The 22,251-nt window shown below is 46.3% G+C and overlaps 2 protein-coding genes across 2 annotated transcripts in view; one reads left to right on the top strand and one right to left on the bottom strand.

The window, feature by feature from the left end:
* The window catches only part of SUSD5 (sushi domain containing 5), a 40,164-nt gene extending 37,252 nt beyond the window's left edge, over window positions 1–2,912 (top strand). The window contains exon 5 of the mRNA XM_060111314.1: window positions 1,621–2,912. Coding sequence (XP_059967297.1) covers window positions 1,621–2,912 — 1,292 coding nt within the window. The remainder of the gene's footprint in view (window positions 1–1,620) is intronic.
* Window positions 2,913–7,928: 5,016 nt separating this feature from the next.
* The window catches only part of CRTAP (cartilage associated protein), a 37,303-nt gene continuing 22,980 nt past the window's right edge, over window positions 7,929–22,251 (bottom strand). The window contains exons 5-7 of the mRNA XM_060109236.1: window positions 17,295–17,440; window positions 16,282–16,365; window positions 7,929–11,147 (exon numbers count right to left, since the gene is read on the bottom strand). Of these exons, the coding sequence (XP_059965219.1) occupies window positions 11,094–11,147; window positions 16,282–16,365; window positions 17,295–17,440 (284 nt within the window). The 3' untranslated portion in view covers window positions 7,929–11,093. The remainder of the gene's footprint in view (window positions 11,148–16,281; window positions 16,366–17,294; window positions 17,441–22,251) is intronic.

Genomic DNA, 22,251 nt, shown 5'->3' with positions numbered 1-22,251 from the left:
GTGCTCGGCTTCTTTTGCACAATTTTATGGCTGTGAGATTCCATGTCGTGGGAAGCAGGGGTTGTTTCATTTTTATTGATGTCCAGATTTTCATTGTATGAATGTACGACAGTGTATGTGTCATTTCTGCAATTAATGGCCATTTGAAGTGTATCTAGTTTCTGGTTATTATAAACATGCTCGTGCATGTCTTTTGGTGCCCATGTCCACACGTTACTGTTGGGTACATACTTAGGAGTGGAATTGCTGTGCTTCGCATCCTTGTTTACGCTAGGGATTTTCGGTCTGTTTAATTTTAGCCATTCTGGTGCTATGTAAATGGTATTTCATTATGGCTATAATTAGCATTTCTCTATTACTAATGAGGTTGAGCCTCTTTACATGTGTTAAATGACTATTTAGATATCCTTTTTGTGATGTTCTGATTCAAGTATCTTGCCAACTTTTCTATGGTTTGTCTGCCTATTTATTTATTTATTTATTTTAAACTTATTTCTTTATTTATTTTTGGCTGCGTTGGGTCTTCGTTGCTGCGCGCGGGCTTTCTCTAGTTGTGGAGAGCAGGAGCTACTCTTCGTCGCAGTGCACGGGCTTCTCATTGAGGTGGCTTCTCTTGTTGTAGAGCACGGTCTCTAGGTACACAGACTTCAGTAGTTGTGGCACACGGGCTCAGTATTTGTGGCTCACGGGCTTAGTTGCTCCACAGCATGTGGGATCTTTCCAGACCAGGGATCGAACTCGCGTCCCCTGAATTGGCAGGTAGATTCTTAACCACTACGCCACCAGGGAAGTCTCTGCCTATTTATTATTGATTTGTTGGAGTTCTTTATAAATTCTGGAACCCTTTGGAGGCTATATGTGTTGCAATTATCTTCAACTCTGTGGCTTGCATTTTAACTCTCTTCATGGTGGCTTTTGATGAACAGAAGTTCTTAAAGTTAATGTAATTCGATTGTCTGTCTTTGTGCCAATACCACACACAGTCTTAAAAAGTACTCCGTTTTATAGTAAATCTTGAAATCTTGTAGTTTGCATGCTCCAGCTTTTCTTTTTCCTTGTCTATTCTTGGCCCTCTGCATTTCCATAAATTTTAGCATCAGCGTGTCAATGTCTGAGATATTTATTAGGATTGTATTAAATCTACATAGATCAATTTGGGCAGAATTGACAGCTTAACCATTACACTTCCATTGTACTAACATAGGATAGCCCTTCACTACTTAAGTCTTCTTTAATTTTGCTCAGAAATACTTTGTACCATTCTATGTAGAAATCTTACACATCTTTTGTTAGATTTATTCCTAGGAGTTTGGGGGTTTTTTATGCTATGGCAAATGGTATCTTTTAAATTTGTTGTTTTCTGTTTATTGCTGGTATATAGAGATACAGTTGATGTTTTATGTTGACTGTAGACCCAGTTTCCTTGATAAACTTGCCTGTTAATTTGTTTAACACTTTGTATATAGGTTCTTTGGGTTTATCTGTGATACAGTCATAGCATCTGAGAATAACAGTTTTATTTCATTTGTTCCAGTCCTTATGCTTTTGGTTTCCCTTTCTGTGTTCTACACTGGCTCTGTGACCTCGGACTTAATGAGGCTTTTCCCTCTTTCCTTCCAGATGAGGGTGAGGTACATATTGACTATGAAGATAATTTTCCTGATGACAGATCTGTGTCATTCAGAGAGCTCATGGAGGATTCCCGGACAGAGGCAGAGGAGGACAGGGGTCAGGGAGAAGCCTCTGAGGAGGCTCCAAAGCAGGACCATCTGGTCTCTATTTCTGTGGGGAGAGAGGACACAGCCCAGGATACAGCTGTTGTGCCAACCACAGGTTTGCCCAGCACTGGGAGCAGTGTCCCCACAGACCTGCCAGGATCCCAACAAAACCAGAAGTACATGTTCTGGTTTCCTGATGAGAGCTTCCACAAGCCTGAGTTGGAAAAGGAGATGGATGAGGACACCAAAAAGCAGTTTCCTGCTGGAGAAAACCACAGTGGCACCCCATTAGCCCCAGGTGAGCCAGAAACTAGGGTCATCTACAGCAGCACTGATGGTCCCTTGGGGCCATTTGTGGGCAGGAATGACAGCAAGGCAGGTGACCCAATGGTGAGCAGCAGCGATGAGTCCTGGTTAGATGGCTACCCTGTGACCGATGGGGCTTGGAGGAAGACAGAGGCAGAAGAGGAGGAAGAGGAGGACAAGGGCAATCGATCAGTAGGACTGGAAGAAACCGTCCTAGTTACACCCAATCAGCCTGCTCTTGTGGAAGTTAAGAAGCCCAGGAGTACCACCCTCACACTCAGTGAGGACACGACCCACCGTTCAGTTCTTCCAACTCAAACTCTAGATGTAGAAGCTTTGGCTCTCAGACCCATGAGTGTGTCTGAAACTGAGAGTCCCAGCAAGGGGGATGGTGACCTGACCAGGGACCAGTCAACTGCTCCTTGGAGATATGCCACAGAGAAGCCTCCCATGTCCATCCTACCCTATGAGCTCACCAGCTCTATCCTGGAGATGGTGACAACCACCATCCAAAAGACGTCGAACCTCATTCCCTCAACCGTCATGGCGGCCACCCAGACGCCAATGGAAATCACTGCCCCTGAGGTCCAGGATACCTTTCCATACCTGCTGTCTGAGGACTTCCTGGGACAGGAAGTCCCCGGCCCAGGTGCAAGCGAGGAGCTTCTTCCAACCTTGGAGTCCTGCGTAGGGGATAAGTGTCCCAGCCTCAGCAGAGGCCCCATCATTGCCATTGTCACGGTCCTGTGCCTGCTGCTGTTCCTGGCAGGCGTGGGGGCCGTGTGGGGTTACCGCAGGTGCCAGCACAAGAGCTCCGTGTACAAGCTGAATGTTGGCCAGCGGCAGGTTGGTCACTACCACCAGCAGATTGAGATGGAGAAGGTCTAGCCACCTTGGGGGGCTTGCCCGAAGCCCCTTGGGAGGAAGATAAACTGTGACATATCACATTGAGAAACACTGGCAATTCACTAGCCCACGAAAAAAGTGGAGTAGGGCTCGTCTTCTTTTTCTCAGGTCTTTGTTTTCTAGGCTGAGAAGCATCTCTGGAGGCACCTGGCAGGGCAGGGAGGCTTTGGTGGCATCTTCACACACCTCAGAATCCCCTTGACCAACTGCCCTGGAACCTGTTGCACTAAGCCCAGACCTGTGCTTCCTAATTCCAGTGAGAGGTCAAAATTCACCTCTTCATCATACAGTTGTCTTGTCTTTTTTTTAGGAAGGAAAATGACTGAGACTGCAACATGAAATTTTCAAAATAGATGTGACGTACAGAGCATTTGAGAGCAGTGTTATTTCGGATATAGATATTTAATTGCTGGGAGTGGGATATGGAAGAATAATGGGTTATTTCCTTTTAATGCTGTGACATTGCTGAGGGCATATGAGCCAAGAACCAGGACATAGTCTAGAAGCTTTGAGATTTTTAAAAAATTGTTTGTTGAAATTGGAAAGAATTTACAACAGATGTTTGGTTGGGGGGGGGAGGAGTGGTGGGACACACATCCACCCTGTTCCCTCTATCCTGTGGGACAGCCCATCGTTTTTTTAAAAAACAAGGTTTGTTTTGTACCGGTAAGCACCGTTTCCTCTCAGAAGCAGTGGCCTGGTTGTCCTTGACCAGTCTGTGCCTAGGAATGTCTTAGAGTTTTTGCCAGGACTAACAAAACTCAGTCCTCGGTTTCCTTTCTCAGGATTAACCGTTTCTCTGAACTCCAGGAAGAGAGAATGAGCTAGGAGGGAAAAAATGTTTCAAGAGGGCCAAGGGCTAGGATATCAAGCATGGGTACCTACCTGATAGAGAAGCAGAGGAATTGAAAAGGAATATGAAATGGTCTGTGACGATCTGTTCTTTACCCTGTTGTGGCGATTGTGAGCCCTCTAGAAACAGCCTGAGTGCAGGATGGACTCCCCATTGCTGTTGAGCACCCAGTTCACGGTGTCTCCATCATCTTATGGTGACTCAGCACATCTTGCTTATGATGACAGAGCATGGTCCTCAGACCAGTGGCATCAACATCACCTGGGAACTTGCTAGAGGTGCAAATTCTCTGGTTCCACCCCAGATGAAGTGGAGACCCTGGGGGTGGGGCCCAGCTATCTGTGATTTAACTAGCCCTCCAGGTGATTCTGATGCACGCTCAGGACTGAACCACAGGCTTACAAGCACATAAATTTTGAGCTTTGAGGCCAGCTGAGGCTCTGGAGGCACCGATGAGGAACACCTGAGGTCTGTCTTGCACAGAGGTCAGGCATCGCTGTGCCCCTGGATAGCATTTGAGGCTGCTGAAACATCACTTCCAACTCAAAAATAGGTAATATTAACACAAATGTATTAATAAATTTATTACAAATAAATAATACATGCAAATGTATTATTTGATAGAACTGCAAAATAAACCCAACACATCAGTTTTTACGTTTTTATTGATTTGGTGTCATCTAAATTAATGTTATAGGATCTAAAAATGCACGTAGAAAGGGAATGCTTAAAAACACTGTAAGCCTAAATTGTATGTCATCATGTGTGTTTTGAGACTGGTAAATGTTTACTGCTCACAAAAATTTGGGGGTGGGGATCCATTAACACAAAGCTTCTGACATTTTTTAAATAATTATTTCCCCAAACAGTTACTTAGTGTGTTTTATATCTGCATTATATCACAGTGGTTTTTTTTTTAAAAAAAGGATTCTCTAGTAGTCTTGAAAGTAACGTCTTAATACTTGTTGGATCTAAGACCACCTTTTCTAAGCCTAACTCTCAGCCATGTGACCTCCCACAGCAGGATTTTGGGGAGTCTGCAGAGCTCCTGCCCCCTCCTCCCTCCTTCCATCTTCCTCACCCCAACCAGAGACCACGCCTCTCACTACAACAAAAAGCCCAGGGCCTTGCTACTCAAAGTGTGGTTCCCAGGCCAGCAGCACAGACACCACTTAGGAGCTTGTTAGAAATGCAGAATCTCAGGCCCCTCCCCAGACCTGCTGACTCAGACTCTGTGTTTAACAAGATGCTCAGGTGATGGGTGCGTGCGGTCAAGTTTGAGAAGCACTGGCCTAAGAGACCAGAACCAACTGCCTCCCTTCTCCTAACTGATGGGACAGTCAAAAGGAATCAATAGAGAGAGTTAGGGGTAGGTGGTCAGGAAAGCCTGGGGAGGGTTAAGAGAACCATCAAGGTGTGATGGAGGGCTGTTAGGGGCCCAGACAAGAGCTTCAGCAACAGGAAAGCCCCCGAGGGACAAGGGCTCTGGCCTCAAGAAGAATACAGCCCCTGTCCAGCGGTGGCCTAGAGAGGCAGGGTTTTTAAAGACCTGGACCTCTTCTCTCAGCCTGCAGTCCCTTGCCAGCAAGTCCCAGCTGTGGGCAGCGGCAGTCGAGGGTGAGGGAGCCCAGGCAATGTCTACCCAGGGGCACAGGGCAAGGTGGACAACAGATCTGGAGGTGTGAATGGAGTAACCCAGCTCAGAGACCGTCAGCACCAGTCCCATCTGCCTTATGTCCCTCTTTACCTCTGCGAACACTGGGTATGACCCCTCCCAAGCCACCCAGTGTTGTGGACACTGTTGGTGCCCACCCAGATCCCCTTCACTGGGCAGGGGAATCCTCCTCCTGCTGCCCTGCTGGCTGCTAAAATGCTCATAAATGCATATGCGTACCCTTCTCACCCAGAGAATTGTCCTCAGCCTAATGGGAGTTCCCTCGCCCAAGAATTAGCCCCTCACACCCCTCCACCCCTGAGGCAGCCTTCATACAGCCAGTGAGTTATGGACACAAGCACACAGAAGGCTGGCCTCCTTGCCTCAAGGTGGGAGAGCTCCCATAGGATCATGCTGAGGTTGGTCTCCAACGAGACCACACCCTTTCCAGCTCCTTCCTGCTTCCCTTCTCCTGAGAGCACCCCATCACTCGCACAAGGCTTTGCTTCAAGAGATCAGGACTTAAGACGTCCATTGATGGGTAAACTCTTACTGCCTACACCGCCACTCCTGCTCAGTCCAAACTTTTCCACTGTATCCTCTGGAATTCTTGGGCTGACATCAACAGAATCCCTGTGTCCTCCACCTCCTCTTCCAATAGCCGGTGCGTGTGAACTCTCTGGCCCATGGGTCTAGTTTTGCCCTGGCTTGTTCCTCACTCTTTCCACCTGCCTCCTTCTACACTTTTCTTTCTCCTTGCTGGTCCATGGGTGATAGGCCTGGAGCACAGTAGCTATTGGCTGTCATGCCTGGAGGCTTTTGGTCCTCATTAAACAGTAAATACTTCATCACTTCTCAGACCTTGGCAGCAAGAGACCAGCTCATCAGACCCAAAGCAAGCCCTGGATTCCCAGTGTTTTCCTAGTGAGATCCCAGTTCTCTGAAAGAGAGTCTTCCTGGGGAGAGCAATGAGCCTGCCTCTCCTGAAGGCTCTGGGCCCGCCCACGGCTGGCAAGGACTCCCCCTCTACGTGACCACCAACAGTCCTTGGGGTGAGGGCCCTGCTTCACTAGATGCACATCAGAAACCTCACAGACCTGAGAAAACAGCTCATTACAACATGCGTCCTAGAATGACTGGGTCTGGTTAAGACAGCCCCACCACCAGACTGAGAAAGAAAGCAGTAAAGAACAAGCAAAGTAAGGGACTTCCCTGCTGGTCCAGTGGTTAAGACCCCACGCTTCCACTGCAGGGGGCACGGGTTGGATCCCTGGTCAGGGAACTAAGATCCCGCATGCTGTGCGGTCAAAAAAAAAAAAGAAGCAGCAAAGTAAAACATTTAATGTGACTCGAATTTCCCACAGAATGAAACTGTACCCACTGCCCTGACCCAAGGAGAGGAGGTGGAAAAGATATTGACAACAACCTTTGTAGTGTGGCCTGCTGACCACAACCCTAAAGTGGGCCCATCTTGTTTCTGTTGGTACAGTTAAGAAATTGCTTCATTTCTTCCCACTTTTTCTTGTAAAAGGAGGCACCATTAATCTTACGCTATCAGCTCCAAGAAGACAGCCAGTCAACTCACTCATTCAACAGGCCACCAAAGCCAGATTTGAGGTGGGGTGCAGTTTAGGCCTAGGGTATAGTGCTCACTGTGCCCACCTCCGAGAGAGAACATTCTGCTATGGCACATTCCACGGCTGCTCCTGACTTGTTTCTGGGGTAGGAGTGGGTCAGTGAAGGCGAAGCTGGGCCGTCCTGGTGAATTCCTTCTCAGGGAGATGCCCCGGGGACGGGCTGCAGGCACAGGAAGTCCTATGCACAAAACCTTTGGCTGAGGCTGACTTAAGGTCCCTTCCCTTCCCACCCCCCTCCTTGTATATAGTTTAAACTCTCCACACTAGGTCATTCAAGCCTGGAGTCACCAGAAAAAAGAAGTCGCTGTTTGGGAGATGGCAGATGGTCAAGAGTTCGGACAGCTGCGATGAAGGATTAGTTGTGGGTTTTTCTCAGAGCCTCGCTACAAACTGAGCTGCCGTTCCATGTGCAAACACTATTAAATGAGAATGTTTTCTCTGGCTCCAATCCACCTTCTCCCCACAGTTTAAGTATTGAATTTAAAAAAAAAAACTGAAGTAGTTTAGGTTTACATCTCACATTTAAAACTTAAAAACGTTATTCCCATCAATGTTGACAGAAACGGGCCACTGTTGATTCCACCAGCAGTCATAATAAACTCTTGCCCACTGACAATCTAACAAATCATTTTCTGTTTGCCACTGAGTTTGGTTCAATAAAATTTTTGTGCTCTTAAAATTCCCTTAGTAAGAACTCCAAAAAGCAACGTTTCCGAAGGCGGCATTTGTGGGCAACGGACCCAGTGGTTCTGGATCCCAGAGGTGAGCACAACAGGTTAGTGGCAGTAATTAGAAAGCCTCAAACTCAGAAAGATATTAGTACATTGAATAGCATGGTATGTGCAACATTTCAGTCCATTAGTTGCTTTTAAATCTTTATGTACACACAAACCTGCCCCCAACCCTTTCCTGCTAAGGTAAAGTGTGAACATTAACAGAGGTGGAGGGGGTGCCTTTAGACCCTCCCCAGTGTAGGCCCCTGCCTGGGCTGCCTGAGAGGCATTGGGGCTGGAGAGAACCCCCTGCCCCATGGTGGGCAGCTTCCCTGGGTGGAAACCTAACAGTACCCGTGGGGCTGCGTGCAGGTGGGTCAGAGGACAAGCAAGGCATCCTAGTCTCGGTCTGGAAACTCCCACAAAGCTTAGAAATGTGTTTTGTTTTGTTTTGTTTTGTTCAAAAGACAGGCCAGACTAATGCTGAGCCCACGAGGTCTCAATCCAGGATTCTTCTAGGTGCTTCCAAGAAAACCCGCTCAGGGAGGTACTGGGCTGAGGTCGCTGAATGCAGCCTGCGAGCTGGGGTTTATTCATGGTGGGTTTGGAAGAATCACCCCACTTTTTGTTTTGTTTTTTTTCATTTAATTGGTTTGGCTTCTTTCGAAGTAAAAACTTAGTAATTTGGTTCCACAGCCTTCAAGCAAAGCAAAGTGCTGACAGTGTTGATCCTACTGTCCCCAGGGTTTCTTTCCCAGGGGACACCGCTAGGATGGGGGTGGAGGCGCTTTCAGTCCCCAGTGAAAAGAGGCCAACCTCAGACAGTGGAGGAGGCAACCTGGCTACCACCAGGCAACCCTGTGGGGAACACCCTCACCCACAGAAAGCTCACCCGGGCTCCGAGGAGGAGGACCAGAGGGGAGCTCTGTGGGCACAGAGAGGTGGACAGTCAGGCCTCCTTGCATGTCCTCGTACAGCCGGGAAGAGCCACAGCCTGGAGCTTCAAGGAGGCTCAAGTGTGTGCGGGTCCAGAGCCTCCACTGATGGGGTCCTGGGGCAGGGCACCCAAGCACGGGCCCTGCCTGCCTTGCAGTCCCGCCCTGGGACCCACTCCCCACTGGATCCCTGACTTAGGCTCTGCTAATGACCTCACCTCAGAAAATGCTCCAATTTTTTTTTTTTTTTTTTTGCAGTACGTGGGCCTCTCACTGTTGTGACCTCTCCCGCTGTGGAGCACAGGCTCCGGACGCGCAGGCTCAGCGGCCATGGCTCACGGGCCCAGCCGCTCAGCGGCATATGGGATCCTCCCAGACCGGGGCACGAACCCATGTCCCCTGCATCGGCAGGCGGACTCTCAACCACTGCGCCATCAGGGAAGCCCCTCCAATTTTATTTGCAGCCTGAACCTGGCATCCCAGCCTCAGACAGCTGCTTGGCACTGAATGCCTTACTTACCCACCCAGCCATCTTTCCCATCTCAGGAAACGGCAACTCCATCCTTTCCATGCTTCTGGCCCAAAACCTCGAGGTCACCTTGAGCCTCTCTCTTTTTTCCTCTATGCTCTACGGCCAATCTGTTAGCAAATTCTATTGGCCCTGCTTTCAAAAAAAATCCGCAATCTGACCACTCCTCACCATGTCTCTCCTGCTACCGCCCGGGGCCGAGCCCGCATCCCCCTTGCCTGGATTTTTGCAGCCATCCCCTAACTGGTATTCCTGCTTCTACCATTGCTCGCTTCCAGGTTTCTCACGGGATGGCAGCTGGCGTGCTCCCCGTAAAACGCAAGTCAGCCCAGGCTCCACTCTGCTCCACAGCTCCCACCCCGCTCAGGGCAGAAGCCAGTGGCCTTACACTGGCTGGCAAGGCTGAGCCTCCCACCCTCCCACCCACACATTTATCCTCACCTCCTTCCATTCTGCCCCTGGCCCACGCCTCCCCCGGGCCTCCTTACTGTCCCTGGACCACACAAGCACATCCCCACTGTCGGGCACTGCACACGCGGCCCCCTCTGGCCTGGAATGCTCTGCTCTGAGACCCACTTCCCTAGGTCTCTGCTCTGCTGTCACCTTGCTGAGGCTTTCCCTGACCACTCTATTTAAAACTGCAGCCTTGGAACTTCCCTGGCGGTCCAGTGGTTAAGACTCCATGCTTCCACTGCAGGGGGCCCGGGTTTGATCCCTGGTCGGGGAACTATGATCCCACATGCGCCGCGGCCAAAAAATTCAAAAAACAAAACAAAAACTGCAGCCTCGTCTCCAGGCCTCCTTACCCCCTTCCCTGCTTAATTTTTCTCCATAGCAATGATCACCCTCTGATGCCTTGTACATATTTATTTTTGTTTATCTGTTGTCTTTCCCTGAAGAATGTAGGCTCCATGAGGGCAGGGACTTTTTTTTTCTGTTTTTCTGTGCAGTATCTCCAGTGCCCAGGTCAAAGCCTAGCACGTAGTAGGTGCTCAGTAAATATTTGTTGAAAGAGTGAATGAAACTAGCTTCCCTCTGCTTCCTTCCATTCCCAACTCTGAGACTAACGGCTGAGCAGTGTCCTCAGATGGGATCTACCAACCATTGTAAGACTTTGGACATGTGAAAGTGTTGGGCAAAAGCCACATTTCTGTAATCGACCCTGTTTACCCAACTTCTTTTTCAATGGGCGCCAGAAAAAATGCAGGTCAGACCGTGTACAGACCATCATGAGGAAAAGTTTAGCCTTTGTCCTCACCATCTTTGCTGGATCAGGGCATGGGGAGAAACAAAACCAAAATGTGGAAAAGCAGAAAGGCTAGAGTAGGTTTTTATAATTACCACCTTTTAGGAGTGTTTTTCTTATTTAAAAAATAATACTGATTTTCTGGGAAAAGAAAAAAACTATCCATGGAAAACTGTCCTTCTAACCAAAATGGTGAGAAGGCAGGTATAAAAATGGAGACGGCAGGTGTGAAGATGGGGAGACAGGTGTGAAGGGGGGCAGGTGTGAAGGGGGGGCAGGTGTGAAGATGGGAAGCAGGTGTGAAGGGGGCAGGTGTGAAGGGGGGCAAGTGTGGGGGGGCAGGTGTGAAGATGGGGAGGCAGGTGTGAAGGGGAGGCAGGTGTAAAGGGGGGCAGGTGTGAAGATGGGGGTCAGGTGTGGACACGTGGAAGGCAGGCTCACCCCTGGTTAGCTGTAGTGAGAGATGGGGGCTTCCCTTTCATTTCACAGAGTAAAGAGAAGGCTCTGAGGTATCAACAACTTGTACTATTAGGAAAAGGAAGACAAAGAATCTGTGTTTCCTGAACATCGAGAGGAAGTCCTCTGGCTGCTGGGGGCTAGCTGGTCTCCTCCAGCTCCAAGAGGTCATCCACATACTCCACAACCTCTCCCTGTAAGAGACAATAAGACACCTCTGTTAAGCAGGTACCTGACCTTCAAAGTGCTGGTGAGCACAGACTGTTTCTAAGAGGCAATTGCCAGCCACCCCTAGGCTGGAGCAGCCTTTCTTCCCTCGAGCCCAGAGGATCTGACTTCTCCCTGGGAGGGACCTGGCTTCCACACCATGTGAACTTGGAGTCAAGTGCTCCAAGACCCCCAGATGGCCTGTGTGAACTGGGCGGTCCAGCCCCTTCTGAAAGATCCTGTTTAGTGCCCCTTGTTCTGTGCATCCCTCCCCCAGCCCTACTCCCCTCCCATTAGCAGTTACCCCACAGGAAGACTTTCTGTCTGTTCCCTTTCTGCCTTGATCCCCAGACCATGAGCTTTTCAAGAAACAGGACCCTCTTCTGCAGAAGGTCTGCACACAGGTCTCAGTAAACCTGCTAGGGGATGGCTGACTGCGTGTAGGCGTGTTACTGCTGGTGCAACTGAAGCAATCAGGCCACTCAAACAAGAGACGCTTGGGTAGTACAGGAGCCCACCTGCTCCCTCCTTTTGCAATGAGCCTTAAGCCTCTACCTGAAACAGCCCAGCATACTTTCTGATTTCCTTCTCTGTGTTGATTCCACTCCCACGACACATCTGACCCACCAGCTGATGACACCCATTCCCTTTACTGCAGAGAATGAGTGAATCACCAATAAGGCCAAGCCCCTTCCCCTAAGGTCAGTACAGGCAGCCCCACTGATGGTGACCACCCCCTGCTAAACCCGTGTCCCCTGCATCGGCAGGCGGACTCTCAACCACTGCACCACCAGGGAAGCCCAGAATCCTAGGAATTTTAAAGCCTGGAATAAGCCTGGTCTATTCACTAGATGATTACTAAGCAGCCGTGTGACTTTGAGTAAGTCACTCTACCTTTCTGAGTTTGTTTCCTCATCTGTGACATGAGACAGCTTTACTGAATCTCATAAAGGGTCTCTTCTTGTTCTAATATTTATGATTTTTTTCTAACTGCATTGTTCTTGTATGTTAAAAGTCTTCAAAGGGTTCATAGCCAGGAATTCCACCTCTGGGAATTTATCCTAAGGAAATGATCAGAGAAGAGGTAAAAGATTTAGTAACTGCTGTGTTATTGATAAAAGCAAAAAGTTGGAAGCAACCTAAATGCCTATAAAAAGAGCTTTACTTAAAAAATCCACACCATGGAATATTAGTCATTAAAAAATTGTCTTTATAATGAACATTAACTAACAAGATTAACAAAAACCACAAAATCATCTCAGTAGGTGCAGTAAAAACATTTGGCAAAATTCAACACCAAAACATCTGAAAAAATTCCTAGTTTGTCAAATGATAAAAAACATTCAACTAACTAGGAATAGAAGAGGAACTTCCTCAACCTGATAAAGGGCCCTACCACAGCTAAGAATGTACTTAATGCTGAAACAGAAGGCTTTCCTTCTAAGATTAGGAACAAGACAGGATTTCCACTCTCTCCATTTCTATTCAACATTGTACTAGAGGTTTTAGCCAGAAAAATAAACAAAAGACATCCAGACTGGAAAAGAAGTAAAACCATGTCTATTCACAGATAACATGATCTTGTATACAGAGACTCCTTAGGAATCCATACACATCAAAAAAAAGTTTAGAACTGATAAACAAGTTCAATAAGTTTGCAAGATTGCAATATCAACATACAAAAATCAGCTGTATTTCTATACACCAGCAACGCACAACTAGAAAATCAAAATAAGAAAAACAATTCCATTTCCAATAGCACCAAGAATAACAAAACTTGGGAAAATATTATTGAAGGAAGTTAAAGAAGACCTAAATAAGTAGAAAGGTATCCCATATTCATGGATCGGAATATTTAATATTGTTAAGATGTCAGTCAATCTTCAGATTTAGCACAATTCCTATAAAAATCCCAGCTGCCTTTTGCAGAATTTGGCAAGTTGATCCCATATTTCAATATGGAAATGCAAGGGGCCCAGAATAGCCAAAACAATCTAGAAGAAGAAAAAAGAAGTTGGAAGACTCACACTTCCCAATCTCAAAATGTAGTACAAAGCTACAGTATTCAAGACAATGCAGTACTGGCATAAGGATAGAAATCTAGATCAATGGAATAGAATTGAGAGTCCAGAGATAAACCTTCACATTTAAGGTCAATTGATTTCTTACAAGGGTACCTAATTGAATAGGGAAAGAAAGTCTTTTCAACAAATGATGCTGGACAACAGTATTTCCACACACAAAAGAATGAAATTGGACCACTACCTCACATCATATGTTAAATTAACAAAAAAAAAGATTGTAGGCCTAAATGTAAGTGTATAACACTATAAAAACCTTAGAAAAAAACAGTAAATTTTAGTGATCTTGGATTAGACAATATTTTCTTTGATATGACACCAAAAACACAAGCAACAAAAGAAAAAATAGATAAGTTGGATTTCACCAAAATTTAAAACTTTTGAGCTTCAAGACACCATTAACAAAGTGAAAAGATAATGCACAGATTGGGAGAAAAATTTTACAATTCATATATCTGACGGGGGACTTATAACCATAATATATAAAGAACTCTTACAACTCAACAATGAAAAGACAAGCAACCCAATTTAAAAATGGGCAAAGGACTTGAATAGAATCAACATTTCTCCAAAGAAGATATACAAATGGCTAATAGTCATATGAAAAGATGCTCAACACCATTAGTCAATAGGGAAATGCAAGTCAAAACCATAATTAGGTACCACTTCACACCCACTAGGATGGCTATAATAAAAAAGACAGACACACACACATACACACACACACAAAAAGAAAGACAGACACTATAACTGTTGAGGAAGATGTAACAGATTAGAACTCTCATACATTGCTGGTGGGACTGTAAAATGATTCAGCCACTTTGGAAAACAGTCTGGCAGTTCTTTAACAAGTTAAACATAGAGTAATAGGACCCAGAAATTCTACTCCTAAATATATACTCCTAGGTATAAGAGAATTGAAAACTTTTGCCCAAACAAAAATTTGTACCCAAATGTCCATAGTATCATTATTCAAAGTAGCCAAAAAGTGGAAACAACCCAAATGTCCATCAACCAAGGAAAAACAATAGGTGGTATATCCATACAGTAGAATATTATTCAACAATGAAAAGGAATTTTTACGTGTAACGTGATGCATGTTACAACATGGCTAAACCTGGAAAACATTACGCTCAGTGAAAGAAACTAGTCACAAAGACCAAAAACCATGATTCCATTCACATGAAACATCCAGAACAGGCAAATCCAGAGACAGAAAGTAGATCAGTGGTTGCCAGGGGCTGGGGGAAAGGGTCAGGGTGGGCAGAGGGGAAGGAATGGAAATTGACTACTAACAGGCTTGGGCTTTCATTTGTTTTGTTTTTTTGGCTGCACTGTGCAGCTCGCGGGATCTTAGTTCCCCGACCAGGGACAGAACCCTGGCCCTCGGCAGTGAGAGCACGGAGTTCTAACCACCAGACTGCCAGGGAAGTCCCTGGGTTTTCATTGGGTGATGAAAATGTTCTCAAATTTGAATGCACAACTTTATGAATATACTAAAAAAAAACCCACTGAATTGTATACTTTAGAAAGGAGAATTGTACAATATGTAAATAATATCCCAAACTGTTCTAGAAAAACATAACCAGGGAAATTGCTCATACTACAGTGTTATGTGGAAAAGCCATGATATATAATTACAGTCAAGTTTATAGTGAATATATATGGGAAATATATAGAAAAAACTGGAGACATAAATACCAAAATATCAATAGTAGCTTGCCTCTACATAATCAGGAACTCTACTGTCCCGTTTTTCCTAAATACTTTTTTCTCAGGAATTCCCTGGCGGTCCAGTGGTTAAGACTCCATGCTTCCACTGCCTGGGACATGGGTTTGATCCCTGGTCAGGGAACTAAGATCCTGCATGCCGTGCTGTGCAGCCAATAAATAAGTAAATAAATAAGTAAATAAATATATTTTTCTCCACTTTACAAACCATAGCGGTCAACCTTGTTTGTGTCTGGTCAGCATTCCTTCCTTTTCAGCATCCTTGTAGTCATATCACAGGCTCTGCTTCAAGAGAATCCAAGCCAAGACATATGGCACATGGGTCACTTCCTAGTTTGTAAAGCACTTCAATGTGCAAAGTGGTATTTCATTCTTCCAACCCTGTGAGGTCAATGTTTTTAGCCCCATTTTACAGACGAAGTACTGAGGCTCAGGGGAGCTAAAGGCATGCTAGTGGTCGATCCATCTCATGCAAATTCATGCACAGAAAACAAATTCCATGATGATGTCTTATTTACAGGTGCTTCACCGAAAACTGGGGCAGTGGAAAGAGCAGACATGGAGGCTCAGGGCTCCCGGGTCTGGCCTAGCAGCTCCCGGAACCTTCCTGTCCCCCAAGCTCCTCAGCTGTAAAGTGAGGGGTCAGATGAGAACAAACCCGCAGCTCTCTCCCAGCTCCGATGGCTGGCAAGTCCCCAGCTGTCCTAGAAAGAGTTTGACGGTTTGTTCCAAACGCATCTCTCTAAACGCTACCCCTAATGATGGCTTTTCTGTGACTAGGCTGCCCCACCACAGAATGACAGCTCCATAACCAGCAGAGTCTCCGCCATCAATAAAGAAGTCAGCTAAGTAAGACTTAATCAGGAATTTCAAGCAATCCCAGAGAAGCATAAAATGCCTAATTTACAAAAACAGAACAAAACAAACTGACAGAAAAATTGGGATGTGGGCTTCCCGGTGTCTTCAGAGTGCTAAAATTCAGTGTGTTTTTATAATGTTAAAAAATGATGCTTGATGCCACATGGTGCAGGAAAAGAAAAAAAAAAGATGCTCAGACAGCTCCTGTGATGGGTTCCTGGAGGATGGCTCTGTACTCTGTCAGGAAACGTGGTGCTTCAGCCTGGGTTTCCTAGAAAACCCTTCTTGTCCAGGCCAGTACTCTGACACGTAAAAACGCCCACAGAAACTCTGTTTCCCAAGGCCCCTTCTGTTTCTCATTTCAGGGACGACTCGGCCTTCCAGTGATTTTTACCAAAGCTGTGAGTAATATTTTCTCTTAGCCAGACGTGTGCTAAACAGGAAAACTCACCTCATCATCATCCATTATGTTTTCCTTAGCAAAGTCATGCAGCTCTTTCTGGAGTGTCGTCACGTTAAAGAACTGAACTGCTTCCTGTTCAGACACAAACAGAGAACAGTTTATATGACCAACCTTTTAAGGGGAGAACTGGGCTGATGGCAGGCGGGGGAAGGGTATGAGCTTTCTTTGGGGGGTGATGAAAATGTTTAAAATTAAATAGTGGTAACGGTCGCACAGCTCTGTGACTATACTAAGACCACTGAATTGTGCACTTTGAAAGCATGAATTTGACAGTATATGAATTATATCTCAATTTGAAAAAAAGAGTAGCCAATCCTGAGTGAATGAAAGAGAAAATGTGTGTGTGTGTGTGTGTGTGTGTGTGTGTGTTGGCTGGACAGTGAAGCTGAAGGAAGATGTATGTATGGCAAACCAGGACAGCATGCACAAATCTCAATGAAAATACGAGTTAAGGGCAAATTAGAAAAGATCTTCTGAAAGTGATATATAATCCATAGGTTTCCCTGAACACATGCAAAGCTGAGTGCATCCATCAAGGGAATTAAATGATGATTCATCCATAAATAAGCCTGCCATGGAGCTGTTAAAAAAAAAAAAAGGAGGTGGTATGGGTGGGACATGGGAAGTGTTCATGATGAAATTGTTAGAAAGACAAAGCAAGTTGCAAAACAGAATGTAAGATCCCATTTTTGTAAAAATTAAGTTACATGCTGCATATACAGTAAATGCATAGCTATAGGGCAGGATGAGAAAGAGAAAATATGGGATTAAGAAGCAGTCTCAATTCCTAAGTGAATCATTTCTGTAATGTTTAAAATTTGTAGAGACTGATTTAGAAATGAGAACAAAGAAGTAAAATGTTAAAAGATAAAAAAGCTACCAAAAAAACTGAGTTTCCCTTCATTTCTGAAATAACCTGTCTCTTAAGATGCAAAGCTGCTTCCTGAAAGTGGGATGAAGAAGAGAACAGGAAACGTGATGCCTGGTGCACTGGCACGTACTGGTCTGGGCTGGAAATGCTCCTCCAAGAGCCCCCACTTGTCCCTGTGGTACTGATAATACGCCAGGTTCTGCTGCATGACTTTATCGTCCTGGTCAAAGAGCAGGTAGCTGACCGCACAGGGGGCTGCGTTCTTCAAGTCATTCACTGAAGGCAAAGGAAACAAGAACAGGAAATCAGCCAACCTCTCACGACCCACCCTCCACTGAATAACACCTTCAAAAAGAAAAAGATCACCAATAAGCCCCTTCTCCACAGACCCTCCTTCGGAATACCTGCAAAGACAAAAGAAATCTTCCCAGGGTGAAAAGGTCACAGATAGGGTATCCATGGGAACGTGGAGGCCAGTTTGGAAAACAGAAGAAGTTCCTCCTTAGGCAGAGACCTATGCAGAAATGCCTACTATATTCCCCTCAGGCCTTGGAGACCTGGGCTGGTGTCACATCCCTGGAACCTAAGCAGGCTTGGGTCCCAAGGCTGGACTGCCCTGAAGCTGAGGGAGCTGGGGAGGACATGCCAGCAAATGAGCCCTCCTTGGACCTGCAGTGCCTGGTCCCCTCTGCATGGGAACCATAATCTCCAGATCCAGGCAGGCCCTTCAAATGCTAAACCAAGCCTAGTTCACCCAAAAAAGGGTCCACCCTCTGGGCTGGAAGAGTTTTGAAAAGTCACCTGGTCTCCACGTCTCCTGGTGGTGGGGTTCCCACCTCCATTCTCCTTCCTTAGAATCACCCTACCCAGGGACGACAGCGCCCTCAGTGCAGCGGTTTTGCTGGGGCTGCGATTTCTCCGTGGGGTGAAGGGTAAGGGGGAAGAAGGAACGAGACACAAGCCCTTGGGCCTTTCTTCTGGCACACTCCGCTCTCCTTGACAACCCACGAACACGACTTTCCTAAGGCTCTGGCTGCCCAAGTATCCAAGTTGGGCATGAAGAAATGCTGCCGCCTTGTGGCCGTTTCCCATAACAACAACTTTAAAACCACTGCTTACGGGCACTTCCTAGTCACAAGGCCTGTGGGGTTGGAAATGACACCCGTCCTCAAGAAATGTCCTGGGGTGATTGAAAAAGACTTCTAAACAAGGCCAACTTTCAAGAAACCAATTTCAAGAGGTAAGTTTCACTCACACTGTTTTTAAAAATAAAAAAAAAGCACTGGAAAAGATGCTCCACATCGCTGGGACTTCCCTGTTGGTCCAGTGGTTAGGAATCCACCTTCCAGGAATTCCCTGGTGGCGCAGTGGTTAAGAATCTGCCTGCCAATGCAGGGGACACGAGTTCGAGCCCTGGTCCGGGAAGATCCCACATGCTGCAGAGCAACTAAGCCCATGTGCCACAACTACTGAGCCGGCACTCTAGAGCCCCTGAGCCACAACTGCTGAAGCCCGCGCGCCTAGAGCCCGTGCTCCGCAACAAGAGAAGCCACTGCAATGAGAAGCCCATGAACCACAACGAAGAGTAGCCCCTGCTCGCTGCAACTAGAGAAAGCCCATGCGCAGCAGCGAAGACCCAACGCAGCCAAAATTTTAAAATAAATAAATAAATTTATTAAAAAAAAAAAAAAAGAATCTGCCTTCCAATTAAGGGGACGCAGGTTCAATATCCGGTCGGAGAACTAAGATCCCACATGCCGCGGGGCAACTAAGCCCCTGAGCCACAACTACAGAGCCCACACACTCTGCAGCCCACACTGCCACAACTAGGGAGAAGCCCACACACCGCAACAAAGAGCCTGCATGCTGCAACTAAGATCCAACACAGCCAAAAATAAAATAAATATTTTTTAAAAAGATGCTCCACATCACTATTATTTGAGAAATGCAAATCAGAACTACAACGAGGTATCACCTCGCACCATTCAGAATGGCTATCATCAAAACGTCTACAGGGCCTCCCTGGTGGCGCAAGTGGTTGAGAGTCCGCCTGCCGATGCAGGGGATACGGGTTCGTGCCCCGGTCTGGGAGGATCCCATATGCCGCGGAGCGGCTGGGCCCGTGAGCCATGGCCGCTGAGCCTGCGCGTCCGGAGCCTGCGCGTCCGGAGCCTGTGCTCCGCAACGGGGGAGGCCACAACAGTGAGAGGCCCGCATACCGCAAAAAAAAAAAAAAAAAAAAAAAAAAAACGTCTACAAACAATAAATGTGGAGATGGCGTGGAGAAAAGGGAACCCTCCTATGCTGTTGGTGGGAATATAAATTGGGAACAGCCACTACAGTGAACACTGTGGAGGTTTCTTAAAAAACTAAAAACAGAGCTAGCATATGATCCGGCCATCCCACTCCTGGGTGTATATCTGGAGAAAACCAGAATTAGAAAAGATCCAGGCAGCCCAACGTTCACTGCACCACTATTTACAACAGCCAAGACATGGAAGCCGCCACAATGTCCATCAACAGACAAACGGAAAAGGAAGATGTGGTACGTTTATACAATGGAATATTACTCAGCCATAAAAAAAGAATGAAATGATGTCGTTGGCAGCAACATGGATGGACCTAGAGATGATCATACTAAGTGAAGTAAGTCAGACTGAAAAAGACAAATATCATATATCACTTACAGTTGGAATCTAAAAATTGATACAAATGAACTAATTTATAAAACAGAAAGAAACTCACAGACTTAGAAAACAAACTTATGATTCCCAAAGGGGAAATTGGGGGGGGTAGAGATGAATTAGAAAGTTGTGATTAACAGATACACCTTCATATATATAAAATAGATAATCAATAAGGACCTACTGTGTAGCACAGGGAACTCTACTCAACACTCTGTAATAACCTATATGGAAAAAAGATCCAAAAAAGAATAGCTCTATATGTTTGTATAACTGAATCAAGTTGCTGTACACCTAAAACATTGTAAATCAACTATAGTCCATATAAAAGAAAAAATTCAATTTAAAAAAAATGTAGTACCTGCCATATTTCCCTCAGGGCTTGGTAACCGGGGCTGGGGTCACATCCCTGAAGCCTAAGGAGGCTTGGGTCCCAAGGCTGCACTCTCGTGGGGCTGAGGGAGCTGGGGAGCATATGCCATCAAATGAGCTCCCCTTGGACCTGTAGTGCCGGGTCCCCTCTGGATGAGACTGCCGTCTCCAGATCCAAGTGGGCCCTTCCAAAGCTAAGCCAAGCCTAGTGCACCCAAGAAAGGGTGGACCTCTGGTCTGGAGAAGCTCTGAAAAGTCACCTGGTCTCCACGTCTCCTGGTGGTGGCGTTCCCACCTCCATCCTCCTTCCTTAGAATCACCCTACCCAGGGACGACAGCGCCCTCAGTGCAGCGGTTTTGCTGGGGCTGCGATTTCTCTGTGGGGTGAAGGGTAAGGGGGAAGAAGGGATGAGACACAAGCCCTTGGGCCTTTCTTCTGGCACATTACGCCCTCCTCGACAACCCAGGAACATGATTTTCCTAAGCTTCCGGTTACCGAAGTATCCAAGTTGGGCATGAAGAAATGCTGCCGCCTTGTGGCCGTTTCCCATAACAACAACTTTAAAACCACTGCTGATGGGCACTTCCTAGTCACAAGGCCTGTGGGGTTGGAAATGACACCTGTCCTCAAGAAACGTCCTGGGGTAGGTGATTGAAAAAGAATTCAAAACAGGGCCAAGAGGATTCAAGAGGCCAATTTCAAGACGTAAATTTTACTCACACTGTTTACCTGTAATCCAGAAAGCAAAGATTTATTGGGGAGCAAGAAAAGCTGAAAGTTTTGGTGTTTTATCCATTATGTCTTTGCCACACTTTCTGATATTATGGTTGGTTTTTAGAGTTAGTCAGGATTTCAGAGGATTGACCAGTGAGCTTCCAGGGCCTGGAAGTGTCCGGAACACCTCTAAAATCCAGTGTTCTCGCGTGTTCCTACTGAGCCAAGCCTGCTTAGTGGCTGGAAGATCCATGTTTCAATGTCCATATTCACAGGGTAGTTTAGGGAAGTGTCAGCACAGCTTCTCATGAAAATGAAAGAAAAACACGGGCTATATTTTCTTCCAACAGAACATCTATAAACTGAATCCAAGATCAGCAATGTGTTGATAAAAGTTGAAACTGGGTGACGGGCACCCTAGTGTTCATTATACCAACCTCTCCAACATATGTTGTTGTTGTTGTTGTTGCTGGGTTTTTTAAAATGTATTTATTTATTTTGGCTGTGTTGGGTCTTTGTTGCTGCGCGGGCTTTCTCTAATTGTGGCAAGCGGGGGCTACTCTTTTTTTTTTTAAAGGAAACTGCTTTTTATTTTCTTATTTATTTGTTTGTTTGTTTGTTTGTTTGTTTGTTTTTGGCTGTGTTGGGTCTTCGTTTCTGTGCAAGGGCTTTCTCTAGTTACAGCAAGCGGGAGCCACTCTTCATCACGGTGCGCGGGCCTTTCACTGTCGTGGCCTCTCTTGTTGCAGGGCACAGGCTCCAGATGCGCAGGCTCAGTAGTTGTGGCTCATGGGCCTAGTTGCTCTGTGGCATGTGGGATCTTCCCAGACCAGGGCTCGAACCCATGTCCCCTGCATTGGCAGGCAGATTCTCAACCACTGCGCCACCAGGGAAGCCCTGTTTTTCTTTTTTTTTAATTACCTTTTTTTTTTTAACTTTATTTATTTTATTTATTTATTTTTGGCTGTGTTGGGTCTTCGCTGCTGCACACACGCTTTTTCTACTAGCGGCCAACTGGGGGCTACTTTTCATTGAGGTGCGCAGGCTTATCACTGCAGTGGCTTCTCTTGTTGCAGAGCACGGGCTCTAGGCACGTGGGCTTCAGTAGTTGTGGCACACGGGTTCTGTAGTCGTGGCTCGTGGGCTCTAGAGCGCAGGCTCAGTAGTTGTGGTGCCCAGGCTTAGTTGCTCCGTGGCATGTGGGATCTTCCTGGACCAGGGCTTGAACCCATGTCCCCTGCATTGGCAGGCAGATTCTTAACCACTGCGCCACCAGGGAAGCCCCCAATATATGTTTTTAAATTTCCAGAAGTTAA

Source organism: Mesoplodon densirostris, chromosome 10, assembly GCF_025265405.1.
Source record: "Mesoplodon densirostris isolate mMesDen1 chromosome 10, mMesDen1 primary haplotype, whole genome shotgun sequence".
Taxonomy (NCBI): Eukaryota; Metazoa; Chordata; class Mammalia; order Artiodactyla; family Ziphiidae; genus Mesoplodon; species Mesoplodon densirostris.
Note: the sequence above shows the minus strand (reverse complement) of the source record. Positions and strands in the feature narration are given on the sequence as shown.